The following is a 24,544-nucleotide window of genomic DNA, read 5'->3' as shown; positions in this document are numbered from 1 at the left end:
TAGAAATTATACTGAACACCTTAATATTGAGTTGCACCTCCCTTTTTGTCTCAGAACAGCCTCAATTTCTTGGGGCATTCCACAGGGACTGCGTCCCAGTTTTCAAGTTGGCTGAATGTCCTTTGGGCGGTGGACCATTTTTGATACATGGGATATTGTTGATTGTGAAAAACCCAGCAGCGTTGCAGTTCTTGACACTTACCGGTGCGCCTGGCACCTACTTACCATAACCCGTTCAAAGGCACTTAAGTATTTTGTCTTGCCCATTCACCCTTTGAATGGCACACATAATCAAACCATGTCTCAATTGTCTCAAGCCTCCTACCTTTCTTCGATACTGATTGAAGCGGATCATAGCTTTCACCTGGATTCACCTGGTCAGTCTGTCATGGAAATATCAGGTGATAAGGTTTTGTACACTGTATAATGGACCTATATATTTTCAAACGACTAGCCTTTTTCTGGCCCGCAAATCAATTTTGATAAACAAATTGGTCATAAAAAAAATCTGTGCGGCCCACCGTTTGAATTTAGAAAATCCGGTGTGGCCCCCAAGGCCACTTTAAAAAAAATATATATATTATAATTTTTTTTTACCCATCTGAGATGAACTTAAGTTTCAGTCATGAGATGTTTTGGAGCTTTAACCCAGCCCTCATTAAACTGTACTCTCATGCCCTTAAAACAAATGATACAATTTTAATTTTGACAGTTTATTACTCTCTGTGTGTGTGTGTGTGTGTGTATATAGCAGGGGTCTCCAACAGGTAGATCGTGAGCTTCCAGTAGCTCGCAGCCCACCTATGAGTAGCTTGCCATGCAATTCTGAAAGGAGGCTACATGCATTGTTTTTTCATATTTTTTCCAATTTCGTTGTTTCTCTGAATAATTGTAATATTGAGAGAAAAAAATGTATTAACCATTTATTTTACTAGGTGTATATTGACACAACACTCTTGTACACCAAGGACCCGGGGAAGAGTTGCAGGGTAAAGCAGAAGAATGGGACTATTTGAAAGCTATAAAAAAACACTAGCTTGTGACGTTTCATTTTTTTTAAAAGTAGCTATCATGCTAGAAAAGGTTGCTGAACCTTGGTGTATAGAATAGTACTGGCAGTGACATCAATCAAAGTTGGCTTTGCCCTGTTTTATTTTAAGTATCGGGCTGTCCCTTTTCCTCTCTGTTATCATTGCCTATATATTCACACAACCTCTCAATCTTTTGCAGGTCAGGAAACAAAGACCGCTGACAAGTGGAAATCAAAGGCCCTCTGGAGAAATAGGTTTCCAGTGGATCATTTGACTGCAGTTTGGTTGAAGTGAAAGTAGTCTCAAACCTGCTCTGTGGTTGTTTTGGAGAGACAGGCGAGTTGTGTGTGTGTGCTAAAGGACTGCGATGCACCGCTTAAGGACTTGTGCTGCCCGGCTGCGGCCACTGACTGTCTCTCAGACCTTTTCACAGCAGAGGCCTGCGGCCGTACCAAAGACGTTTCAGCCAGTCAGGTGCTACACTTCACCTGTGGCTGCAGAGCCTTTCCTCAATGGAACGAGCTCTAATTACGTGGAGGAGATGTACTATTCATGGTTAGAGGACCCCAAGAGTGTGCATAAGGTAAGGCCCTTTACTTCCAGAATATTGGGGTGCAGGAGGGACATCTACCTCCTATAGAGGGAGATGTTCCTTCTCTCTCCTTCTGTCTCTGGGGGTTCTCTTTTTTTGTGGTGTGAAATTCATGGGCGGTTACAGTGCAGAGAATGCAGCATTGTTAACATGTATGATGGTCTAATTATCATAGACATGATTCAGAGGCGTTTTTCTTTGGTTATTTTAAAAACCGCTTGCAATACCAAGTGGCAAAGTATTTGTAGACTGCATCCCCAAATATGCCCATGCGTTACAAGGGTTTTTAATGTTTTGTTAATGCCCCCCCCCCCAAAAAAACACGGTTATTAACCAATACTGCCTATGAAACATTCTCACTACTCGAACATTACAGTCCTGTGGCAAAAGCAATTGCTCCAGAATGAGTTCTGCTGCCATTTAACATTTAACTTACTCTTACTCCGTGCACACACCAATTGTAGCTTTGAGTAATTGTTTGATGGTTTTAAACGTTACCAGTTTACATAATATAATGAATTTAGGAAAGCCAGGTTAATTATGTACAGCAGCATAGGCACCTGTTTGACAGCAAGGTCACATTGCTGGGATCCCTGTTTGTGTATTTATAGCTAGCTACTGGAGCGTTGTCAAAGGATTGCTGTGATCTCTGACCACGGTCTGCCTGTCCTGCTATTATTAGGCTAGCCTTTAGCCTGAATGCAGGTCGGCAGTATAGACCAGAGCCAATCCTCTCTGGCATTGCGATTAGTGCTTTGGTTATTAAAATAATAACGGTTTTGGGTTTCGATATTTTTTTCCAAAGCCAAAAATAGGAAACATTCAATTGCCAAAACATCCCATTGTCTCAGTCAGGTCCACATTGGGTAGACATCAATAGGACATTTCTATGAAATAATAAAATATCTCCATTTGTGTATATTTCTACGTTTTTATTAGACTTTATTTTTCATTCCTTAAAGTCATCAAGTTCAAGCTCTATCCAACAGTGCAGTAATCAATATCAAAATAGTATAACTAATAAAAGAATCTGTGTATATACAGTGGGGAGAACAAGTATTTGATACATTGCCGATTTTGCAGGTTTTCCTACTTACAAAGCATGTAGAGGTCTGTAATTTTTTATCATAGGTACACTTCAACTGTGAGAGACGGAATCTAAAACAAAAATCCAGAAAATCACATTGTATGATTTTTAAGTAATTTGCATTTATTGCATTTTAACCTCTCTGGGACTGCGGGACGCTTGCGTCCCACTTGGGGAGCACCCCCCACCCACCCCCCACTGATTAGCATCGCTAGCATAGCGTCACAATTAAATAGTAGCATCTAAATATCATTAAATCACAAGTCCAAGACACCAAATGAAAGATACAGATCTTGTGAATAAAGCCATCATTTCTGATTTTTAAAATGTTTTACAGGGAAGACAAAATATGTAAATCTATTAGCTAACCACGTTAGCAAAAGACACCACTTTTCTAACTCCATCAGTTTCTTACTCCATCAGGTGCTATCACAAATTCGACCAAATAAAGATATAAATAGCCACTAACCAAGAAAAAACTTCATCAGATGCCAGTCTGATAACATATTTATTGTATAGCATAGGTTTTGTTAGAAAAATGTGCATATTTCAGGTATAAATCATAGTTTGCCATTGCAGCCACCATCACAAATCTCACCAAAGCGACTAGAATTACTACAGAGAGCAACGTGTATTACCTAATTACTCATCATAAAACATTTCTTAAAAATACACAGCGTACAGCAATTGAAAGACACAGATCTTGTGAATCCAGACAATATTTCAGATTTTCTAAGTGTTTTACAGCGAAAACACAATATAGCGTTATATTAGCATACCACAATAGCAAACATCACAACAGCATTGATTCAAACCAAACATAGCGATTACGTATAAACCACCAAAAGATATTAATTTTTTCACTAACCTTCTCAGAATTCTTCAGATGACAGTCCTATAACATCATATTACACAATGCATATAGAGTTTGTTCGAAAATGTGCATATTTAGCGGCACAAATCGTGGTTATACAATGAGAAAAGTAGCCAAGCTGCAAAGAAAATGTCAGGAGAAATCTTGGGAAAGGCACCTATTCTAATCGAAAACTATTCATAAACTTGACTAAAAAATACAAGTTGGACAGCAAATGAAAGATAAATTAGTTCTTAATGCAATCGCTGGGTTAGATTTTTAAAATTAACGTTACTGCGCAATACAGCGTGCGCTAAAGCGAGACCGCCCCATAATTCATGGCGGAATTATTATTTAACATTTGTCAACATAAGTACGAATTAACAGCATAAAGACTGCTTACTATTAGCTGAGCTTCCATCAGAATCTTGGGCAAGGTGTCCTTTCTCCAGAACAATCGTCTTTGGGTTGAAAGATGTCCTCTTGTCCGGTCGAAATAGCCGCTAATGTTAGCCACCAACTGGAGAGGTGTCCAACTCGTGAAAGCGCATGACAAAGAAATCCCAGAAAATCGCAATAAACTGCTATAAACTGCTATAAGTCAGTTTAAATTAACTACCTTATGATGTCTTTAACACCTATAACGAATAAAAACATGACCGGAGATATAGAACTACTAAAACGAAAGCGTTTGCAGGACGCCATTGTGATGTCTTCTTGCGCCAGGCGCACCGTTGAAAAGGACGGTACTTCCGTTCCACGGGCTTATATAGGGCCCCAGATGGTGCAATCCACTCCATTCAAATTCTCACCGCTTACTGACATCTAGAGGAAGGCGTATGCAGTGCATGTAGCCCGATGGCTTACATGGGGACGTATAAACTGGCCTCAGAACAGGGACCTCGATTTCTGAAATCTCACTCCCTGACAGGAAATGTGCTGCAGAATGAGTTCTGTTTCACTCAGAGAAATAATTCAAACGGTTTTAGAAACTAGAGAGTGTTTTCTATCCAATAGTAATAATAATATGCATATTGTACGAGCAAGAATTGAGTACGAGGCAGTTTAATTTGGGAACGAAATTATTACATAGTGCAAATAGCACCCCCTATTGCCAAGAGGTTTTTAACTGCCTTGTTCAGGGGCAGAACGACAGATTTTTACCTTGTCAGCTCAGGGATTCAATCTTGCAACTTTGCGGTTAACTAGTCCAACGCTCTAACCACCTGCCTCACGAGGAGCCCGCCTGTTACGCGAATGCAGTAAGAAGCCAAGGTAAGTTGCTAGCTAGCATTAAACTTATCTTAGAAAAAACAATCATTCAATCATAATCACTAGTTATAACTACACATGGTTGATGATATTACTAGTTTATCTAGCGTGTCCTGCATTGCATATAATCGATGCAGTGCGCATTCGCGAAAAAGGACTGTCGTTGCTCCAACGTGTACCTAACCATAAACATCAATGCCTTTCTTAAAATCAATACACAGAAGTATATATTTTTAAACCTGCATATTTAGCTAAAAGAAATCCAGGTTAGCAGGCAATATTAACCAGGTGAAATTGTCACTTCTCTTGCGTTCATTGCACGCAGAGTCAGGGTATATGCAACAGTTTGGGCCACCTGGCTCATTGCGAACTAATTTGCCAGAATTTTACGTAATTATGACATAACATTGAAGGTTGTGCAATGTAACAGGAATATTTAGACTTATGGATGCCACCCGTTAGATAAAATACGGAACGGTTCCGTATTTCACTGAAAGAATAAACGTTTTGTTTTCGAGATGATAGTTTCCGGATTCGACCATATTACTGACTCAAGGCTCGTATTTCTTTGTGTTATTATGTTATAATCAAGTCTATTATTTGATAGAGCAGTCTGACTGAGCGATGGTAGGCACCAGCAGGCTCGTAAGCATACATTCAAACAGCACTTTCGTGCGTTTTGCCAGCAGCTCTTCGCAATGCTTCAAGCATTGCGCTGTTTATGACTACAAGCCTATCAACTCCCGAGATTAGGCTGGTGTAACCGATGTGAAATGGCTAGCTAGTTAGCGGGGTGCTCGCTAATAGCGTTTCAAACGTCACTCGCTCTGAGACTTGGAGTAGTTGTTCCCCTTGCTCTGCATGGGTAACGCTGCTTCGAGGGTGGCTGTTGTCAATGTGTTCCTGGTTCGAGCCCAGGTAGCGGCGAGGAGAGGGATGGAAGCTATACTGTTACACTGGCAATACTAAAGTGCCTATAAGAACATCCAATAGTCAAAGGTATATGAAATACAAATGGTATAGAGAGAAATAGTCCTATAATTCCTATAATAACTACAACCTAAAACTTCTTACCTGGGAATATTGAAGACTCATGTTAGAAGGAACCACCAGCTTTCATATGTTCTCATGTTCTGAGCAAGGAACTTAAACGTTAGCTTTCTTACATGGCACATATTGCACTTTTACGTTCTTCTCCAACACTTTGTTTTTGAAGTTTTCGTTCAACGTTTTCGTTCAATTGCGCAAGTGTTTGGACACGTGAAATACACATGCTAGCCAAAGTTGCTAATTCGACATAAGTAATGGACATTATAAAACAAAAAAACGATTTATTGTGGAACTAGGATTCCTGGCACTGCATTCTGATGAAAGATCATCAAAGGTAAGGGAATATTTATGATGTAATTTCGTATTTCTGTTGACTCCAACATGGCGGAGAATGGCTGAGCGCTGTCTCAGATTATTGCATGCTATGCTTTTTACTAAAGTTATTTTTTAAATCTAACACAGCGGTTGCATTAAGAACCAGTGTATCTTTAATTATATGTTAAACATGTATCTTTCATCAAAGTTTATGATGAGTATTTCTGTATTTCACGTTGCTATCTGTAATTACTTTCGCTATTTTGGAGCCATTTCTGAACATGGCGCCAATGTAAAACCACGATTTGTGGCTATAAATATGCACATAATCGAACAAAACATAAATGTATTGTATAACATGATGTCATATGACTGTCATCTGATGAAGTTGTTCAAAGGTTAGTGATTAATTTGATCTCTATTTGTGGGTTTTGTGAAAGCTATCTTTCCTGTGAAAAAATGGCTGTGTTTTTTGGGATATGGTGGTGAGCTAACATAAATATATGTTGTGTTTTCACTGTAAAACATTTTAAAAAATCGGACATGTTGGCTGGATTCACAAGATGTTTATCTTTAATTTGCTGTATTGGACTTGTGATTTCATGAAATTATATTATATTATATCCCTGTGGCACTAGGCTAGGCTATGCTAGTCAGCGTTTCTGATGACAGTTATCCCGGATCCCGGATGGGTGGTCCAGAGAGGTTCATTAATGCCAATTATTGTTTCTCTTCTCTTTTCCTTCAGTCTTGGGACATTTTCTTCCGCAATGCCAATGCAGGTGCTACCCCAGGCAAGGCACACCAGAGCCCTCTGAGCCTGGCCGGGCAGCCCCAGGCCCAGTCCCTGGTGGGGGCTCAGATCAATGTGGAGAAGCTGGTGGAAGATCACCTGGCTGTCCAATCCCTCATCCGTGCCTACCAGGTCAGTCTAGTCAGTCACCACAGGGTCTCACAGAGCTGTAAATTGAGAAAACGAGGACGACCATGTCCATATCTTAGTGAGCATGCCAAGTAGTCTAACCATTACAACACATTCAGCAGACAGAAAGCTGTAACTGTTTAACAAAAATATTTTGTAAAATGTGTCTAGAGCTGTGGCTTTCGCGTAAGGTCGGAAAACTATTTCAGCCAAAGAATTGAACCAGTATTGCCTGTCCTCAATATTTGAGCAATTTCTACCTGTGTTTTAAGGTTTAAGATGTATAATCTGTTTTCTGTAAGCAAAGCTAATTATTTCCACAAAGTTGACCAACCGACTTAATGATGGACTAACATTCTAGTGAAATAGTGTCTTCAGAAAGTATTCACTAGACTTTATCCACTTTTTGTTGTTACAGCCCCAATTTAAATTGATTCAGTTGAGATTTTCTGTCACTGTTCTACACACACGCAGTACCCCATACTGTCAAAGTGGAATCATGTTTTCCAAAATGTTTACAAATTTAATGGCAAACCTAAATAAGTTCAGGAATAAAGTTACTTAACAAGTCACATTGTTGCATGGACTCACTCTGTGTGCAATAATAGTGTTTAACATGATTTTGGAATGACAACCTCATCTCTGTACCTTACACATACAATTATCTGTAATGTCCCTCAGTCAAACAGTGAATTTCAAACACAGATTTAACCACAAAGACGAGGGAGGTTTTCCAATGCCTCGCAAAGAAGGGCACCTATTGGTAGATGGATAAAATATAAAAAGCAGACATTGAATATCTCTTTGAGGATGGCGAAGTTATTAATTACACTTTGGATGGTGCATCAATACACTCAGTCACTACAAAGATACAGGTGTCCTTCCTAACTCAGTTGCTGGAGAGGAAGGAAACAGGAAACTACTCAGGGTTTCACCATGAGACCAATGGTGATTTTAAAACAGAGTTTAATGGCTGTGATAGGAGAACTGATCAACATGAATTATTCCACAATACTAACCTAATTGACAGCGAAAAGGAAACCTGTACAGAATAAAAAATATTCCAAAACATGCATCCTGTTTGCAACAAGGCACTAAAGTAATACTGCAACTGTGGTAAAACCAATAACTTTTTGCCTCTCATTTTTAACTTGTTAGCAAACATGTCGGATCAGCAACTGTAAGTCATTTTACTAGCTATGTAACATTGACAAGGGTTGACATTGGTTACGATTATGACCTTGGATGCATTTCAATCAAATGTATAGGCATGACGCAAGATAGGATTCCAAACAGATGTAAATGACAAGTATTGCATATCTAAGCTAGATAGCTAAATTTACTAACAGTGAGGAGAAACAGTAATACAACAAATTACTGTTGTAAATCTCTAAAACTGAAGCTGGTTTTACAATAAAAAATATTTGCCTGATAGACATGGCTGTAGGTAGATACTGTCTACCTACCTACCTAGGCTCATTTGTACAGTCTTGTCACTGTGCAAAGGTTGAGGGTTATGCCCTATTTCTTTCTATTAGGCTACATATTGTTGTAAATGTAGTCTCTGTGCCTGTGCACATGTATGCATGTTCAACTAGTCTACCTTCATATTGATGTTATGCTGGCCCGGTTCAACTGTTGTTCGAGTATCATTTGGTTTGTGTTTTGTCTTAAAGACAACCTGGGCATCTTCCTGGAGTGGATTCTAGATACAGAATTTCTTTGCCTGTGTGTCATTCTAGCTGAACTGTATCCCTGGTTGTAGAGGGTGCAACAGGTCAGCACCTCAGGAGTAAATGTCAGTTGGCTTTTCATAGCCGATCATTCAGAGTATCTCTCTAGAGAGTTGAAAACAGCAGGTCTGGGTCAGGTTTCACATCCGGTGAACAGGTCAGGGTTCCATAGCCGCAGGCAGAACAGTTGAAACTGGAGCAACAGCACGACCAGGTGGACTGGGGACAGCAAGGAGTCATCAGGCCGGGTAGTCCTGAGGCATGGTCCTAGGGCTCAGGTCCTCCGAGAGAGAGAAAGAGAGAATTAGAGAGAGCATACTTAAATTCACACAGGACACCGAATAAGACAGGAGAAGTACTCCAGATACAACAAACTGACCCTATCCCCCGACACATAAACTACTGCAGCATAAATACTGGAGGCTGAGACAGGAGGGGCCAGGAGACACTGTGGCCCCATCCGATGATACCCCCGGACAGGGCCAAACAGGAAGGATATAACCCCACTCACTTTGCCAAAGCACAGCCCCCACACCACTAGAGGGATATCTCCAACCACCAACTTACCATCCTGAGACAAGGCCGAGTATAGCCCACAAAGATCTCCCCCACGGCATAACCCAAGGGGGGGCGTCAAACCGGACAGGAAGATCATGTCAGTGACGCACCCCTCCTAGGGATGGCATGCAAGAGCACCAGTAAGCCAGTAACTCAGCCCCTGTAATAGGGTTAGAGGCAGAGAATCCCAGTGGAGAGAGGGCAACTGGCCAGGCAGAGACAGCAAGGGCAGTTCGTTGCTCAAGTGCCTTTCCGTTCACCTTCACACTCCTGGGCCAGACTACACTCAATCATAAGACCTACTGAAGAGATGAGTCCTCAATAAAGGCTTAAAGGTTGAGACCGAGTCTGCGTCTCTAACATGGATAGGCAGACCATTCCATAAAAATTGAGCTCTATAGGAGAAAGCCCTGCCTTCAGTAGTTTGCTTTGATATTCTAGGGACAATAAGGAGGCCTGCGTCTTGTGACCGTAGCGTACGTGTAGGTATGTTCGGAAGGACCAAATCGGAAAGATGGTTTGGAGCAAGCCCATGTAATGCTTTGTAGGTTAGCAGTAAAACCTTGAAATCAGCCCTTGCCTTAACAGGAAGCCAGTGTAGGGAGGCTAGCATTGGAGTAATATGATCAAATTTTTTGGTTTTACCAAAATCCCCTGCAATATGCGCAGGGGATATGGTCACTAGTGTAACCAGGAGGTGAGGCCTCATTTAAAACAGTAAATTCATCAGGCTTAAGATACTGTTGGTAGCAGGCCAATCACATCAAGATTCTGATCAGTGATTAGTTCATTGACTTTAACTGCCTTGGAAGTGAGGGATCTAACATTAAGTAGCTCTATTTTGAGATGTGAGATCACAATCTCTTTCAATAATGGCAAGAATGGAGGAGGTCTTTTTTCCAGTGAGATTGCTAAAGCGAACACTGCCATGTTTAGTTTTGCGCAACCTAGATCGAGGCATAGACACGGTCTCAATGGGGATAGCTGAGCTGACTACACTGACTGTGCTAGTGGCAGGCTCAACTAAGCTGGCAGGCTGGCTATCTCATTGTGGAGCTAGAGCCCTGTCTATGTTTGTAGGTAAGATACTGTTTGTTGTAGCACAGATAATTTTCAACCAACCTTAGAGATACCGTCTTCGTCCTTGATTCAGGGAAACGGGTGTCTCATAAAAATGTCTGTGTCCAGTTGCAGGGGGTCAATTTTGAATTTAGAAAATGCTCCTTATTAATTTTTTTTTTTTTGCACTATAATGTAATCCAACAATATGGCCGCTGCCATCGTCTTTCAAGTATTTTCACTCATTGATTGAGACAGGTCTCTCATCATGACATGCAGCACTTTGGGGTGGACACCCACCTGTCTCGATCAATGAGAGAAGACTAGAAATAGACAAGATGTCAGCAAAAATCTTTGGGTAAATCACTATCTGGTGTACAAATCTAGCTACAGTTCTCTGCACCTGTCTTTACACCTGAGACACACTGACATTTACTGCACTGATAAGACCTAAAAAAAAAACTTTTACCATATAACGTTGTTGAATACACACTTCTCTTGAGGTCAGCATTAAATAGTGTACAATTTCTTGTATTTTAGATATCCAATCTGAATGTCTAGCATCTGTTTGATGCTACAGAGCCCTGTACAGCTTATATAAATATCTTCTGTGAATCCATAAGGGCTGATATATTTCCAATTTTATGAGGGTTCCAACCCTTTTTCCTGATGATCTACTGCCCTGTAGGTTTTCACTCAAACCCTAATCTAGCACACCGGATTCTAATAATTAGCTGGTTGATAAACTGAACCAGGTTAGTTACAACTGGGGTTGGAGCAAAATCCTACAGGAGGTTGGCTCTCCAGGAACAGGGTTGGAGACACCTTTTCTACATGGTTTTATGCCAGGGTTCCCAGACTTGGTCCTGGGGACTCTAAGGGGTGCACGTTTTAGTTTTTTTTTTACATAGCACTACACATCGGATTAAAATAATCAACTAATCATCAAGCTTTGGTTATTTGAATCAGCTGTGTAGTGCTAGGGCAAAAAACTAAACGTGCACCCCTTGGGGTCCCCAGGACCGAGTTTGGAAAACGCTGTCTTATGCTGAGCCACACTGGCTGCGTTTACACAGGCAGTCTAATTATGATCGTTTTTTCCATTAATTGTTCTTAATCATATCAGATCTGATTGGTTAAAAGACCAATTTAGTTTGAAAAAATATCAGAATTGGGCTGCCTGTGGAAATGCAGACTTAGTCCTTTATCCGGGTTCGGTACACTGGCAAAGGTGGGCTGAAGAAGATGTGCTTATGGTCTGCGGTAAACGGCTAGCTGAATAAGACACTGCCGAAAGTGCTGTAGGGCTTCTTTAAACACCAACTGTTTGTTTCTCTTGCAGAATATCTTATGGTACTGTACGGCTACTGGAAAGACACAGTTGTGGTCTTTTTGTTATTATTTTTGTGGAAGGGACGTAGGGAAATGGTATCAACTGAATTGGACCGGCTAGAGTATTGTTTAAGGACAATGAGGGGATAGTGGGAGTGAATGGGCTGGGGGGCTAAAGGTGTGAAAAGTCTTCAGAAGGCAGTTCTTACACAGTATGAATTTTTGTGTATGTGAGATTGAGGAGAAATGGCAACAATTAATTTACTGTCTAAGCACAACCAAAACCCCCTTCATCTCAAAGTACTGTCTAAACCTCCCCGAGCCCATTGACTTTGACAGATCATTCTAGTCATTCTAATAGTAGCCCTTTGCAGGGGAAATTTGTAGACATGTCTTTGTATTGTGTTGTTGAGAATCTGCATAGGGAAGAATTAGGTGGTTGTCATTACTGTTTTAGTCTTGATTTTATACCTTTTTGTGTCCCTTGCTGGTTTCTGTCCAACATTCTTGTTGTGCTCTATAACGGTCTGCTCCTTCATGCTTGTGTACCCAAAATACCCTTGCTTTGGGGTATTTTTCAGCAGGGCACTGGAATGACTCCAGATAACCTGAGTTTTACATAAAGAGAAGAGGGGTAGACTACATGGTTTGGAAGATACTCTGTGATCCTCAGGCTACCTCTAACCACATGTAACCCCGTGTAACCCCATAACACAAACACTACCCAATTCATGTTTATACCATGCTTACTGTAATTTGTAAATCTTAGCTGTCAGCTTGTAAATATTTTAACTTACCGTTCACCTTGTGCAGAGCTAGGTGTTGGAAGTGCATGTTGGTGGAATCCGATTCTGTACGAACTACAACAAAATACACAATTTAACCACCCCACTAAATCGGCAGCAAGATTGCTAGCTTGCCAGCTGAGACTGTCTGAGAAGCAACCATAGACAATTTATACACATTCATAATTTCTACCAACACACAGAGTGAGCTAGATACTGTATATCGACAGTAACGGAGTGTTTTCCAGGCAAGGGTGGAATAGTTGGCTCCCAAATTGACTCTTCTTTGCTGACATTAGCTAGTTTACGTTAGTCAAAGATAGAACAAACATGTTTACTATGCTGAAGGTAGCTACCAATCTAGCAGTGACTACCATGGCGTAGGCGAAATGGATTGACAGTGTGCATACCAAAAGATAGATAAAAGATTTAGCTGATGGCTTTCAGCGTTCAATACCGGACCGTAATGTTAGTGAAAAACAAAGGTTAATAAAAAAAAATCTTGCCTAGAGAAATTCTGAGATTACTGTGTGTTGATGGTTCGATGCAAACGATGCCATTATTCGAGGGTACTACCTAGTGGGCGGTATCAGGATTTGCTATGACTGCTGGACTTTGTGGTTCACTATGAGCAGACGAATACACAGGGAGTCGACTTCCCGATTCTACCAGTGAAATTAAAATGTGCTTGTTCTAGTTTGTGGTTTGGATAATTGTGACGTTTATGATAAAAACGTAATGTTGTTAATATCGTAATGACTATATGCCCTGGTGAAATTCCCCTTTAAGCACAGGCAAAATTCTAGAGGGAAACCTGGTTGGCTGCTTTCCACCAAACACTGGTATATGAATTCACCTTTCAGCAGGACAATAACCTAAAACACAAGGCGAAATCTACACTGGAGTTGCTTACCAAGAAGACAGTGAATGTTCTTGAGTGGCCGAGTTAGTTTAGACTTAAATCTACTTGAAAATCTATGACGAGACCTGCAAACGGTTGTCTAGCAACAACCAATTTGACACATCTTGAAGAATTTAAAAAATAATAATGGGCAAATGTTGCAAAATCCAGGTGTGGAGAGCTCTTAGAGACGTACCCAGAAAGACACAGCTGTAATTGCTGCCCAAGGTGCTTCTACAAAATATTGACTCGGGTGTGAATAGTTATGTAAATTAGATTTCTGTATTTCATTTTCAATACATTTCTACATTTCTAATATTTCTTAAAACATGTTTTCAGTTTGTCATTACAGGGTGGTGTGTGTGTGTGTAGATGGGTAAAAAAACAACTAGTTAATCCATTTTGAATTCAGGCTGTAACAACAAAATGTGGAATAAGTCAAGTGGTATGAATACTTTCAGAAGGCACTTGTCCTGTGCTGAAATGGTTGACATTTGAAAGATGGGACAAAGGTGAGATGTCTGTTTTTATCCCATAAAGAACTAGTTACTTCATAACAGAAATGCCTATTATGATATACTCTTGAATGTTTCATATTTTTATGTTGTATTGTTGTTTTAATTGAATACCTTGTTTTACCATGTGACTAATGTTACCTTATTTCCAGTTGAATGGCCATCACAACGCAGAACTTGATCCTCTTGGCATCAGTTGTATAAATTTTGATGATGCCCCAGTAGCTACTGGGGTTCAGAATGTCGGTGAGAAATGTTCCCTCACAGCTGTGCGAGACAACAATGAGCTTGTTTGTAATAATGTTGCTTTTCCCATTTCCTCCCTCTTTTTTCTCTTCTCTATTTCCTTTCAAATCCCTTTCAACACTTATGTCTCTACATTCGTGCCCCCCCCCCCACCACCACCACCTGTCGGATGCTTTGTTCCATTTCCACTCAAACCTGTTTATGTAGATCCGTGGGCACCATGTTGCTCAGCTGGACCCTCTAGGGATTATGGATGCCGATCTGGACGCTCATGTCCCCAATGACATTATAACATCCTCGGATAAACTCGGTGAGAAGAATGAGCCACTCACTACAGAGCCTTCGGGAGGCTGGGAAGCTGAGCAAGCTCTGTTTGGCTTGAAATGCTGGTCTATGTATCACCTACGCCGGCCTTCTCTGTAAACGTGCCCGTTTGTCCCTGTTTTCAGTCTGCCCACTGTCATGAAAGGGCTCCTAGCACCCTGGTTTTCTGAAATGCCAAATATATTTATGCTTTCTGACTTAACTTCAACCGTCCACAGTTGGAGTATGAATGGTTTTGTTTTCTGTAATACTTTTTTTTAACAGCTGGATGGTTGATCCGCAGTGGTCGTAGATCATTTTCCTACAAGGCTTTATGATTAAGAGGTGGACTGTGGTTCATCTGACTGCTGTCCCTAGACCTGTCCGTTTTGCATAGACTTGCCGGGAGTTACCTCCAATGGGCATAGCTCTGAGGGGTCATTGAGGTACTCAAGCCCCGTCACCACGACAAGGTGACAGTCCAAAAATCATCAATACAAATAGGCAGCTTCGTGGTTAGCACTTCTTTCTAGGACAGCTCTGTCTGACTTCTCTGTCTGCAGGCAGCCAAGCACAAATTGAACCGTCATAACAATATTGTCTGGAGTGCTCCAGTGTTAAGTTCACCTACAGTAGCCTTGTTGAGGACACACAGGTAGATTCCCAATTTGAAGCCAGTGTTGAACCATTGGTTTTTATGATATGATTTCATTGTCCCATTACACATGTGGATGGACATTTCTAGACTGCTTCAGATTTCTTGGCTTCTAGCTCTACTAACCTTTTTGCATGCCTTAAAACCTTCCTGGACTGGACCACATTTTCCCTCACATTACTCACACCCTTTCTTGAGTATGGTCGAGAAAGCCCCTCTGACTATTAATCTACTTCTAAGCGTGATACGGTGACAACTCCCAGCAATTCAACGCATTGGTCGTTTCCTGCTGAATGATGGGGGACACAGATGAGTTTTTCTACTGCTAACTATAACATTTAGGCCTTAGTTGTCACTCACTGCTCACAACAACAGCTACCGTATGATTCCCAGCAGTAAGAGGTTAACTGTTTGAAAAGGTAAATCGCCTTCAACTTAGATTATAAGAAAAAAAGGGTAGGGAAGGGACATCCCCAAGCAGCAGTTTTTACGCACCAGCATGCCCCTAAACCTTGGACCTCGCTTCTTGTTGATGACTGAATATCCTAATTAGTAGTACTCTCAAGGTTTGTATACCTTATGCGTGTCGTATGGTTGTCCTTTCCAGTACAGCATGTCTCAGTCTGCATGGGACGTTTTTCAGTGAGGCTTTGATCCAGGTGTGATGTTTGTATTTGTGCAGTCAGGCAGGTGTTGCATTTTCTAGATGTGATTGGCACCGAAAGCTTTGTTTGCCACCCATGATGTGGTCGGTGCTGTCGCTAGAGTTCGGAGGCAGTCAATCAGTCGGTGTGTTGCTGTAGTGATTGACGTTGTGTGGTGAAGTCGAAGTTTGGGTGCTTCTCGCAAACAAAATCTAAGTTAAAATAACAAGCCAGTGGCCTAGCACGCTAAGCCACTGCCTCCGGCACATGTCTAGTGTCTGCATATGTTCCAATCCAGCCTACTGTCCTTAGACACAACCTCCCCTATCTTTCCCCACTGTCATCCGCTCTCTATAATGTCCAAAACTAGATACATTTAAAAAATAAAATACCTGTTTGTCAGAGGTGTTTGCAACTGAAATGTTCTAACTTAGCAAACACCAACCCACCACTGTCTGATCAATTTAATTAAGTGGTGGGAGGGTTCCCAGTCGTTTATGCCTGCCCTGGCTGCTGACCATCATGATGGTGGTCTCTGGTATGCAGAGATGGTACAAATATTACCAAACTATCTTGGTGTTACATTCACACAAGCACTTTTCCATAACTAGGTAGCTAGTTATTTTGTTTCAAGGTAACTTGGCTGTGGTTGCCACACCCGGCAAAAACAAATGCTATTTATCAAAAACAATGCTCTTTGAACACTACTATTTTGTGAGAATGATAGCTGTACTTTAGCGTTCTCAACAAGTTCGAAACACATGAATGGACACGACTCGTTGCTCCGAGTTTTAAAAGTTGTATTTCGGAAAAGTCAGATTGGACATAATCGTGGTATTAGCTAGCTACATAGCTTGGTGTTGGCTACATCCCATACAGTCTGTTTATGGCAATAAATTAATTAAATAGTACCAAGTCATAGCAAAGTTGACAACCTGCTGCCACACATCACCAGCAAAAGATACTAGTGGCACTAGTAGCGCCACTTACTGTATCTGAGTATTATAGGTGAGAACATGACTTCACAGAGTATAATTTGAGAAAAGGACATCTTATTGTCTTCGAGAACCACCCACAGTTCCACTTCGATTATAGTTTGCCAACCCCTTCGAGGTGTTTGCGTGAGTAGTGGTAGAGATGGCCCCCATGTCCATGATGGGGGCATGAGTCACTAACCTTTTCTGGGTCTCTCGCCCCCTGATGCCTCCTTCAGACCTGGCAATGTTCAAGGACCGTCTCAGTATTCTAACTGTTGGAGGTATGGAAACATAAGTCCCTGTAGTTCTGTCCCTCTATCTTTGTGCTTGAGTATTTGCTTTTTGTATTGTTCACGTAGGAACTTCTGCTTTATCTTTCTCATGTCTTTTTCCTCTTTTCAGAGTAGAATGCACTTGATAAACAACTAGTGGTGATGGGGGAAGAAATCGATGCAATTTACATATCGTGATATTATTTTTAATGTATAGTTTTGAGAATATCGCAATATTCTTTTGCGCTATTTGGCGGTACCTGCACCCAAACTCCAGTATTTTTCCTTCATAGCTTGTTCTCTGTCTTAAATAAACAATTGGTTCCCTATTAATTTTTTTTATCAGATGATTGGATGCAAAGCCGTTCAGATAGCCGCCCTGAAACAAAGACTGAGAAAGATAAAGAGCCTCTCTCTGTAGCAGCCCTAGTGTTTGGGTGTCGGAGCACACGGATGTCTTAAAGGGGAATGGAAACACTAGGATTTAGAACGCCAGCTAACTGAAAATCGCCATGTTGGCATTGTTGCGTCACTGGCAGGAAAGAATTTTGGAACTCCCAAAAATGGCTGAATTTATCAAGAGTAGCTCAGAGTCTGACAATTAGTTTATAACAGAGGATGAAATAACGTTAGTTAGGGAGCCGGTAAACCTACTGAAGCCGTTCATGTTTGAGCTGATCGTTGCCCCAGATCAAAGAGTTTGTTCTCGTAGCAGTAACACAGATATGCCGCCTGAAACACCTAAGCTAGAGGGTCGGCGTAGCGGTACACAATCTGGTGTGAGTGTGAATGCTGCCAGATAATGGCTAGAGAGTATGAGTGTGTGTTGTAGAGAGATGGTGGCGATACGGCACAAAATCCCAGTGGATGGTGGCTGTATTTCATCCAGTCAGAGGTTCCTGTCAATCTGTCTGGATGGCGATATATTTTTTTGGACATGTCACTAATCCTTATGAAGGACTTCCTGGCAGAAGAGGTTACTCGAACCAGTCAGCAGCTGATATGCCAGTTAAATAATTGGTGAAATTTTGCCAAACAGCGCTGGTGATAAACATCGTTACAGGATACTGATGTATATACAGTGTAAGTCGGAAGTTTACATACATACACTTAGATTGGAGACATTAAAACTCGTTTTTCAACCACTCCAGAAATGTCTTGTTAACAAACTATAGTTTTGGCAATCGGTTAGGACATCTACTTTGTGCATTACACAAGTAATTTTTCCAACAATTGTTTACAGACAGTGAATTATAAGTGAAATTAGCTATCACAATTCCAGTGGGTCAGAAGTTTACACACTAAATTGACTGCCTTTAAACAGCTTTAGAAGCTTCTGATATGCTAATTGACATAATTTGAGTCTATTGGAGGTGTACCTGTGGATGTCTTTCAAGGTCTACCTTCAAACGCAGTGCTGCTTTGCTTGACATCATGGGAAAATCAAAAGAAATCAGCCAAGACCTCCACAAGTCTGGTTCATCCTTGGGGGCAATTTCCAAACGCCTGAAGGTACCATGTTCATCTGTACAAACAATAGTACGCAAGTATAAACACATGGGACCACACAGCCGTCATACCGCTCAGGAAGGTTATGCGTTCTGTTTCCTAGAGATGAACGTACTTTGCTGCAAAAAGTGCAAATCAATCCCAGAACAACAGCAAAGGACCTTGTGATGATGTTGTAGGAAACTGGTACAAAAGTATCTATATAGTAGATATAGTAAAACGAGTCCTATATCGACATAACCTGAAAGGCAGCTCAGCAAGGAAGAAGTCACTGCTCCAAAACCGCCATAAAAAAGCCAGACTATGGTTTGCAACTGCACATGGGGACAAAGATCGTACTTTTTGGAGAAATGTCCTCTGGTCTGATGAAACAAAAATATAATTGTTTGGCCATAATGACCATCGTTGTGTTTGGAGGAAAAAGGGGGAGGCTTGCAAGCCGAAGAACACCATCCCAACAGTGAAGCACAGGGGTGGCAGCATCATGTTGTGGGGGTGCTTTGCTGCAGGAGGGACTGGTGCACTTCACAAAATAGATGGCGTCATGAGGAGGAGAAATTATGTGGATATATTGAAGCAACATCTCAAGACATCAGTCAGGAAGTTAAAGCTTGGTTGCAAATGTGTCTTCCAAATGGACAATGCCACCAAGCATACTTCCAAAGATGTTGCAAAATGGCTTAAGGACAACAAAGTCAAGGTATTGGAATGGCCATCACAAAGCCCTGACCTCAATCCTATAGAAAATGTGTGGGCAGAACTGAAAAAGCGTGTGCGTGCAAGGAGGCCTACAAACCTGACTCAGTTACACCAGCTCGGTCAGGAGGAATGGGCCAATATTCACCCAATTTATTGTGGAAGGCTACCCAAAACGTTTGACCCAAGGTAAGCAATTTAAAGGCAATGGTATCAAATACACTCAATTAGTATGTAAACTTCTGACCCACTGGGAATGTGATGAAAGAAATAAAAGCTGAAATAAATCATTCTTTCAACTATTATTCTGACATTTCACATTCTTAAAATAAAGTGGTGATTCTAACTGACCTAAGACAGGGAATTTTTACTAGGATTAAATGTCAGGAATTGTGAAAAACTGAGTTTAAATGTATTTGGCTAAGGTGTATGTAAACTTCTGACTTCAAGTGTGTGTGTGTGTGTGTGTGTGTGTGTGTATGTGTGTATGTATGTATCCTATAACGATGTTTATCACCAGCTCTGTTTGGCGCGATGGAAACACATTTACCTTTTGATTAGACAACCGGAGTTGGAATCGCAGACAGCATCATGATTCATGAAATCTCATTCTAACCAATAATGGGGTGTGCTGTATTAGATATGTATACTACTCTCTTCACAGAACAGCACAAACTGGCTCTAACCAGAATAGAAAGTGTGGGAGGCCCGGGTGCACAACTGAGCAAGAGGACAAGTACATTAGTGTCTAGTTTGAGAAACAACTGGCAGCTTCATTAAATAGTACCCTAAATAGTACCAGTCTCAACGTCAATAGTGAAGATGTGACTTCGGGATGCTGGCCTTCTAGGCAGAGTTGTAAAGAAAAAGCCATATCTCAGACTGGTCAATAAAAAGAAGATTAAGATGGGCAAAAGAACAGACACTGGACAGAGGAAGATTGGAAAAAAGTGTTATGGACAGACTAAACTAAGTTTGAGGTGTTCGGATCACAAAGAAGAACATTTTTGAGACGCAGAAGAAATGAAAAGATGCTGGAGTGCTTGACACCATCTGTCAAGCATGGTGGAGGCATTGTGATGGTCTGTGGGTGCTTTGGTGGTGGTAAAGGGAGATTTGTACAGGGTAAAAGGGATCGCTCCATTTTGCAACCCCATGCCATCACTCTGTGGACGGCACTTAATTGGGAGCCAATTTCCTCCTACAACTGGACAATGACCGAAAGCACAGCTCCAAACTTTGCAATAACTATTTAGGGAAGAAGCAGTCAGCTGGTATTCTGTCTATAATGGAGTGGCCAGCACAGTCACTGGATCTCAACCCTATTGAGTTGTTTTGGGAGCAGCTTGACCGTATGGTACGTAAGTGCCCATCAAGCCAATCCAATTTGTGGGAGGTGCTTCAGGAAGCATGGGGTGAAATCTCTTCAGATTACCTCAACTGGAATGCCAAAGGTCTGCAAGGCTGCAATTGCTGCAAATGGAGGTTTCTTTGACGAAAGCAAAGTTTGAAGGACACTAATTATTTCAATAAAAAATGATTATAACCTTGTCAACGTCTTGACTATTTCCTATTTATTTTGCAACTAATTTCTGTATGTTTTCATGGAAAACTAGGACATTTCTAAATGACCCCAAACTTTTGAACGGTAGTGTAGGTATGCACGTCAGCTTTGACGTTGGTTTTACACATTGGCGTTAAACTAGACATCAGGCCGATGTTGGCATTTTTATCTAATATCGGCCGATTCCGATATCCTTACCGATAAATCGTGCATCCCTAGTTACAGGTACTATATAAATGTCCCATCACTCAGACAGTTAGTGAATACACAGCATCCAGCACAGCAATCAATCAATCAAATGTATTTTACAAAAGCCCTTTTTTACATCAAAATAATAACCACAGTGGTTATAGAGGGTGCAACAGTTCAACACCTCAGGAGCAAATGGCAGTTGGCTTTTCATAGCTGAGCATTCATAGGTTGAGAGAGTAGAAACGGCAGGACCGGGACAAGGTAGCACATCCTTCTCCATTTTCAGAACACCAGCCCGCTCCCCCAAAGTGATCGATAGTATGTCTTGGCTCGCACTGTGATGATTGTGATTCTGAGCTCCCAGGTTCATACAGCAAGTTATGCTCTTCACTGATCTCACTCTCCGTCAGCTCCATCTGTGGCGTATAGGGGCACGACTCGGTTGTACACTGATGGTTGTGAGCTTAATCTAGCTGGTCCTCGAGCTTTTTAGGGATGGTCTCGGTGGACCTCTTCTCCACCGCAGCACAGGAACACTGTCACCCAGGGGTCAGTTTGGCATGCTGTACTAACCGTTCTTTCCTGTTGGTAGAAACAATTAAGGCATCTATTAGGCTATAGTTATATTCAAGAATCCCTGCATATACTTGAAATAAACAATAGACTTAGAAATAACATGGATTTGCATGTACCTCTGCCTCCTTTTCAGGGATGAAGATGTCATCCTGAAAACAAACAAACCTTTTGTTAAGACAACTGAACCCAAATATATCAGTTGGTATTCACAAGCTACCTGTATTCTATGATTTGTCAACACGCACAGCAAATACAGGGAATTTTTTTTAGCAAACAATAGCTTTGTCAACTTCAGTCTAGCTAAATGAGGTGGAGCTAACAAAACATTACAAAAACAAATCTGTCAACAAAATGTATTCCAGTAACGTTACTTGACAATCTGAGGTGGAAGCTAGCTACAGTAACTACCTAATAATGGGTTCACGGAGAAACTGTTGCAGTTGAGTTGCTTGCTAACGTTATTTGCTGGGGGGGGGGGGTGTTACACAAAACACTTCAGACGCAATTAGCTGGTTACCTTCAACTAGAGTTGCAACAAAGTTGTCCAGTTTCTAATGACCGGTTAACAATACCTCAGGCTCCATTGCATTGACTCGCGTCACCTCTTCCGGTCAGTCTTATTTGCTTGTCTCCGAAGTAAGCGATGATGGTCGGTCGGTAACCCCTACACCATAACCCTCAATGTAAAATGGAGGTGCAAGCAGAGGGCTTCAACGTAGGCCTATGACTCCTTTCCATTCGGAAACTCCCAGTTGCCGAATCGAAAGTGCCCTTCATCGCGAAGTCTGCTTCCGTGAAGTGCTGTCTGCAGATCCTGCTAGCTCGTGCTGACATGTTCTTCCTCTCAGGACATGGAGCCACTTCGAAAGTTCTGGGTCTTTGGGCAGTCGAACAGCCTGGCGCTATACAGTTCATGTTTGAATTACTACTTGTTGCCATCTTCGTTGTCTGCACTTAACCTCACTCTTTGATTCACTATACGCGCGAAAACTCAATACCACAGATAATTTGATTCCTGCCAGTGACGCACTGGCGTCGGTCGTTACTATGGCAATTTAAAATGGCGCTGACCATAGCTCAAATAAACCTTGTTTTTATGTTAAATGCACGTCTTCATGTTTAGTAATGGTGGATTGAATACATATCTTTGCTTAGATTTACTTGCTAAGGTGTTTCCATTACCCTTTAAGACAATAAGCTCCTCTATATGTCAGTGTACTTTTCACATTTTAGTGCAGTGTGTTTCTCAGTCCTGCTCCTGCCATAGTCCTCCTATAGTGCTTTCCTGTCGTTGCTCCAGCTGAGTAGACACTGGGTGTGGAGTAGTCAATAGGTTTATTTAAATCTATCCACAGTGCCTTCAGAAAGTATTCATACACCTTAACTTATTCCACATTTTGTTGTAGCCTGAATTCATGGATTAAATAGATTTTTTTCCCCGTCTACACACAATACCCAATAATGACAACGTGAAAACATGTTTTTAGAAATGTTTGCAAATATATTGAAAATGAAATACAAAAATATCTAATTTACATAAAGTAGAATGCACTTGATAAACAACTAGTGATGTGGGAAGAAATCGTTGCAGTTACATATCGTGATATTTTTTTTGACGATGTATAGTTTTGAGTATCACAATATTTTTGCGCTTGTTGGCAGTACCTGCACCCAAACTCCAGTATTCCTACTTCCATAGCTTGTTCTCCATCTCTCAGAACTTATTTCCATGACCGATCAATAAAAAAATACATAAATATTCACAACTCTGAGTCAATACGTTGAAATCACCTGGCAGCGATTACAGCTGTGAGTTTTTCTGGCTAAGTCTAAGAGCTTTGTACAATATTTCCACCATTTTTTTATTCTTCAAGCTCTGTGAAGTTGGTTGTTGATCATTGCGACACAGCCCTTTTCAAGACGATTTAAGTGAAAACTGTAACTAGGCCTCTGTAGCTAAGCCACTCGGGAACATTCAATTTCGTCTTGGTAAGCAACTCTAGTGTATATTTGGTCTTGTGTTTTAGGTTATTGTCCTGCTGAAAGATGGATTTGTCTCCCAGTGTCTGTTGGAAAGCAGACTGAATCAAATGTATTTATATAGCCCTTCTTAGATCAGCTGATATCTCAGTGCTGTACAGAAACCCAGCCAAAAACCCCAAACAGCAAGCAATGCAGGTGTAGAAGCACGGTGGCTAGGAAAAACTCCCTAGAAAGGCTAAAACCTAGGAAGAAACCTAGAGAGGAACCAGGCTATGAGGGGTGGCCAGTCCTCTTCCGGCTGTGCCGGGTGGAGATTATAACAGAACATGGCCAAGATGTTCAAATGTTCATAAATGACCAGCATGGTCAAATAATAATAATTACAGTAGTTGTCGAGGGTGCAGCAAGTCAGCACCTCAGGAGTAAATGTCAGTTGGCTTTTCATAGCCGATCATTAAGAGCATCTCTACCGCTCCTGCAGTCTCTAGAGTTGAAAACAGCAGGTCTGGGACAGGTAGCACGTCCGGTTGAACAGGTCAGGGTTCCATAGCCGCAGGCAGAACAGTTGAAACTGGAGCAGCAGCAGCATGGCCAGGTGGACTGGGGACAGCAAGGAGTCATCATGCCAGGTAGTCCTGATGCATGGTCCTAGGGCTCAGGTCCTCCGAGAGAGAGAATTAGAGAGAGCATACTTAAATTCACACAGGACATTGGATAAGACAGGAGAAATACTCCAGATATAACAGTCTGACCCTAGCCCCCCGACACATAAACTACTGCAGCATAAATACTGGAGGCTGAGACAGGAGGGGTCAGGAGACACTGTGGCCCCATCCGATGATACCCCCGGACAGGGCCAAACAGGCAGGATATAACCCCACCCACTTTGCCAAAGCACAGCCACCACACCACTAGAGGGATA

At 41.5% G+C, this 24,544-nt stretch overlaps 1 protein-coding gene across 4 annotated transcripts in view; it reads left to right on the top strand.

The window, feature by feature from the left end:
- LOC120063024 (2-oxoglutarate dehydrogenase, mitochondrial) overlaps positions 1-24,544 on the top strand; it is a 95,978-nt gene that overhangs the window by 4,867 nt on the left and 66,567 nt on the right. For 2 of the 4 annotated variants that reach the window (XM_039013124.1, XM_039013123.1), the window contains exons 2-4: positions 1,231-1,614; positions 6,949-7,125; positions 14,459-14,561. In XM_039013124.1, coding sequence (XP_038869052.1) covers positions 1,399-1,614; positions 6,949-7,125; positions 14,459-14,561 — 496 coding nt within the window. In that variant the 5' untranslated portion in view covers positions 1,231-1,398. Of the gene's footprint in view, positions 1-1,230; positions 1,615-6,948; positions 7,126-14,157; positions 14,252-14,458; positions 14,562-24,544 lie in introns of those variants that run through there. The other 2 variants (XM_039013125.1, XM_039013127.1) reach the window with 2 other exon arrangements.

The sequence above is a fragment of the Salvelinus namaycush genome, chromosome 18, assembly GCF_016432855.1.
Source record: "Salvelinus namaycush isolate Seneca chromosome 18, SaNama_1.0, whole genome shotgun sequence".
In the NCBI taxonomy this organism is placed as follows: Eukaryota; Metazoa; Chordata; class Actinopteri; order Salmoniformes; family Salmonidae; genus Salvelinus; species Salvelinus namaycush.
Note: the sequence above shows the minus strand (reverse complement) of the source record. Positions and strands in the feature narration are given on the sequence as shown.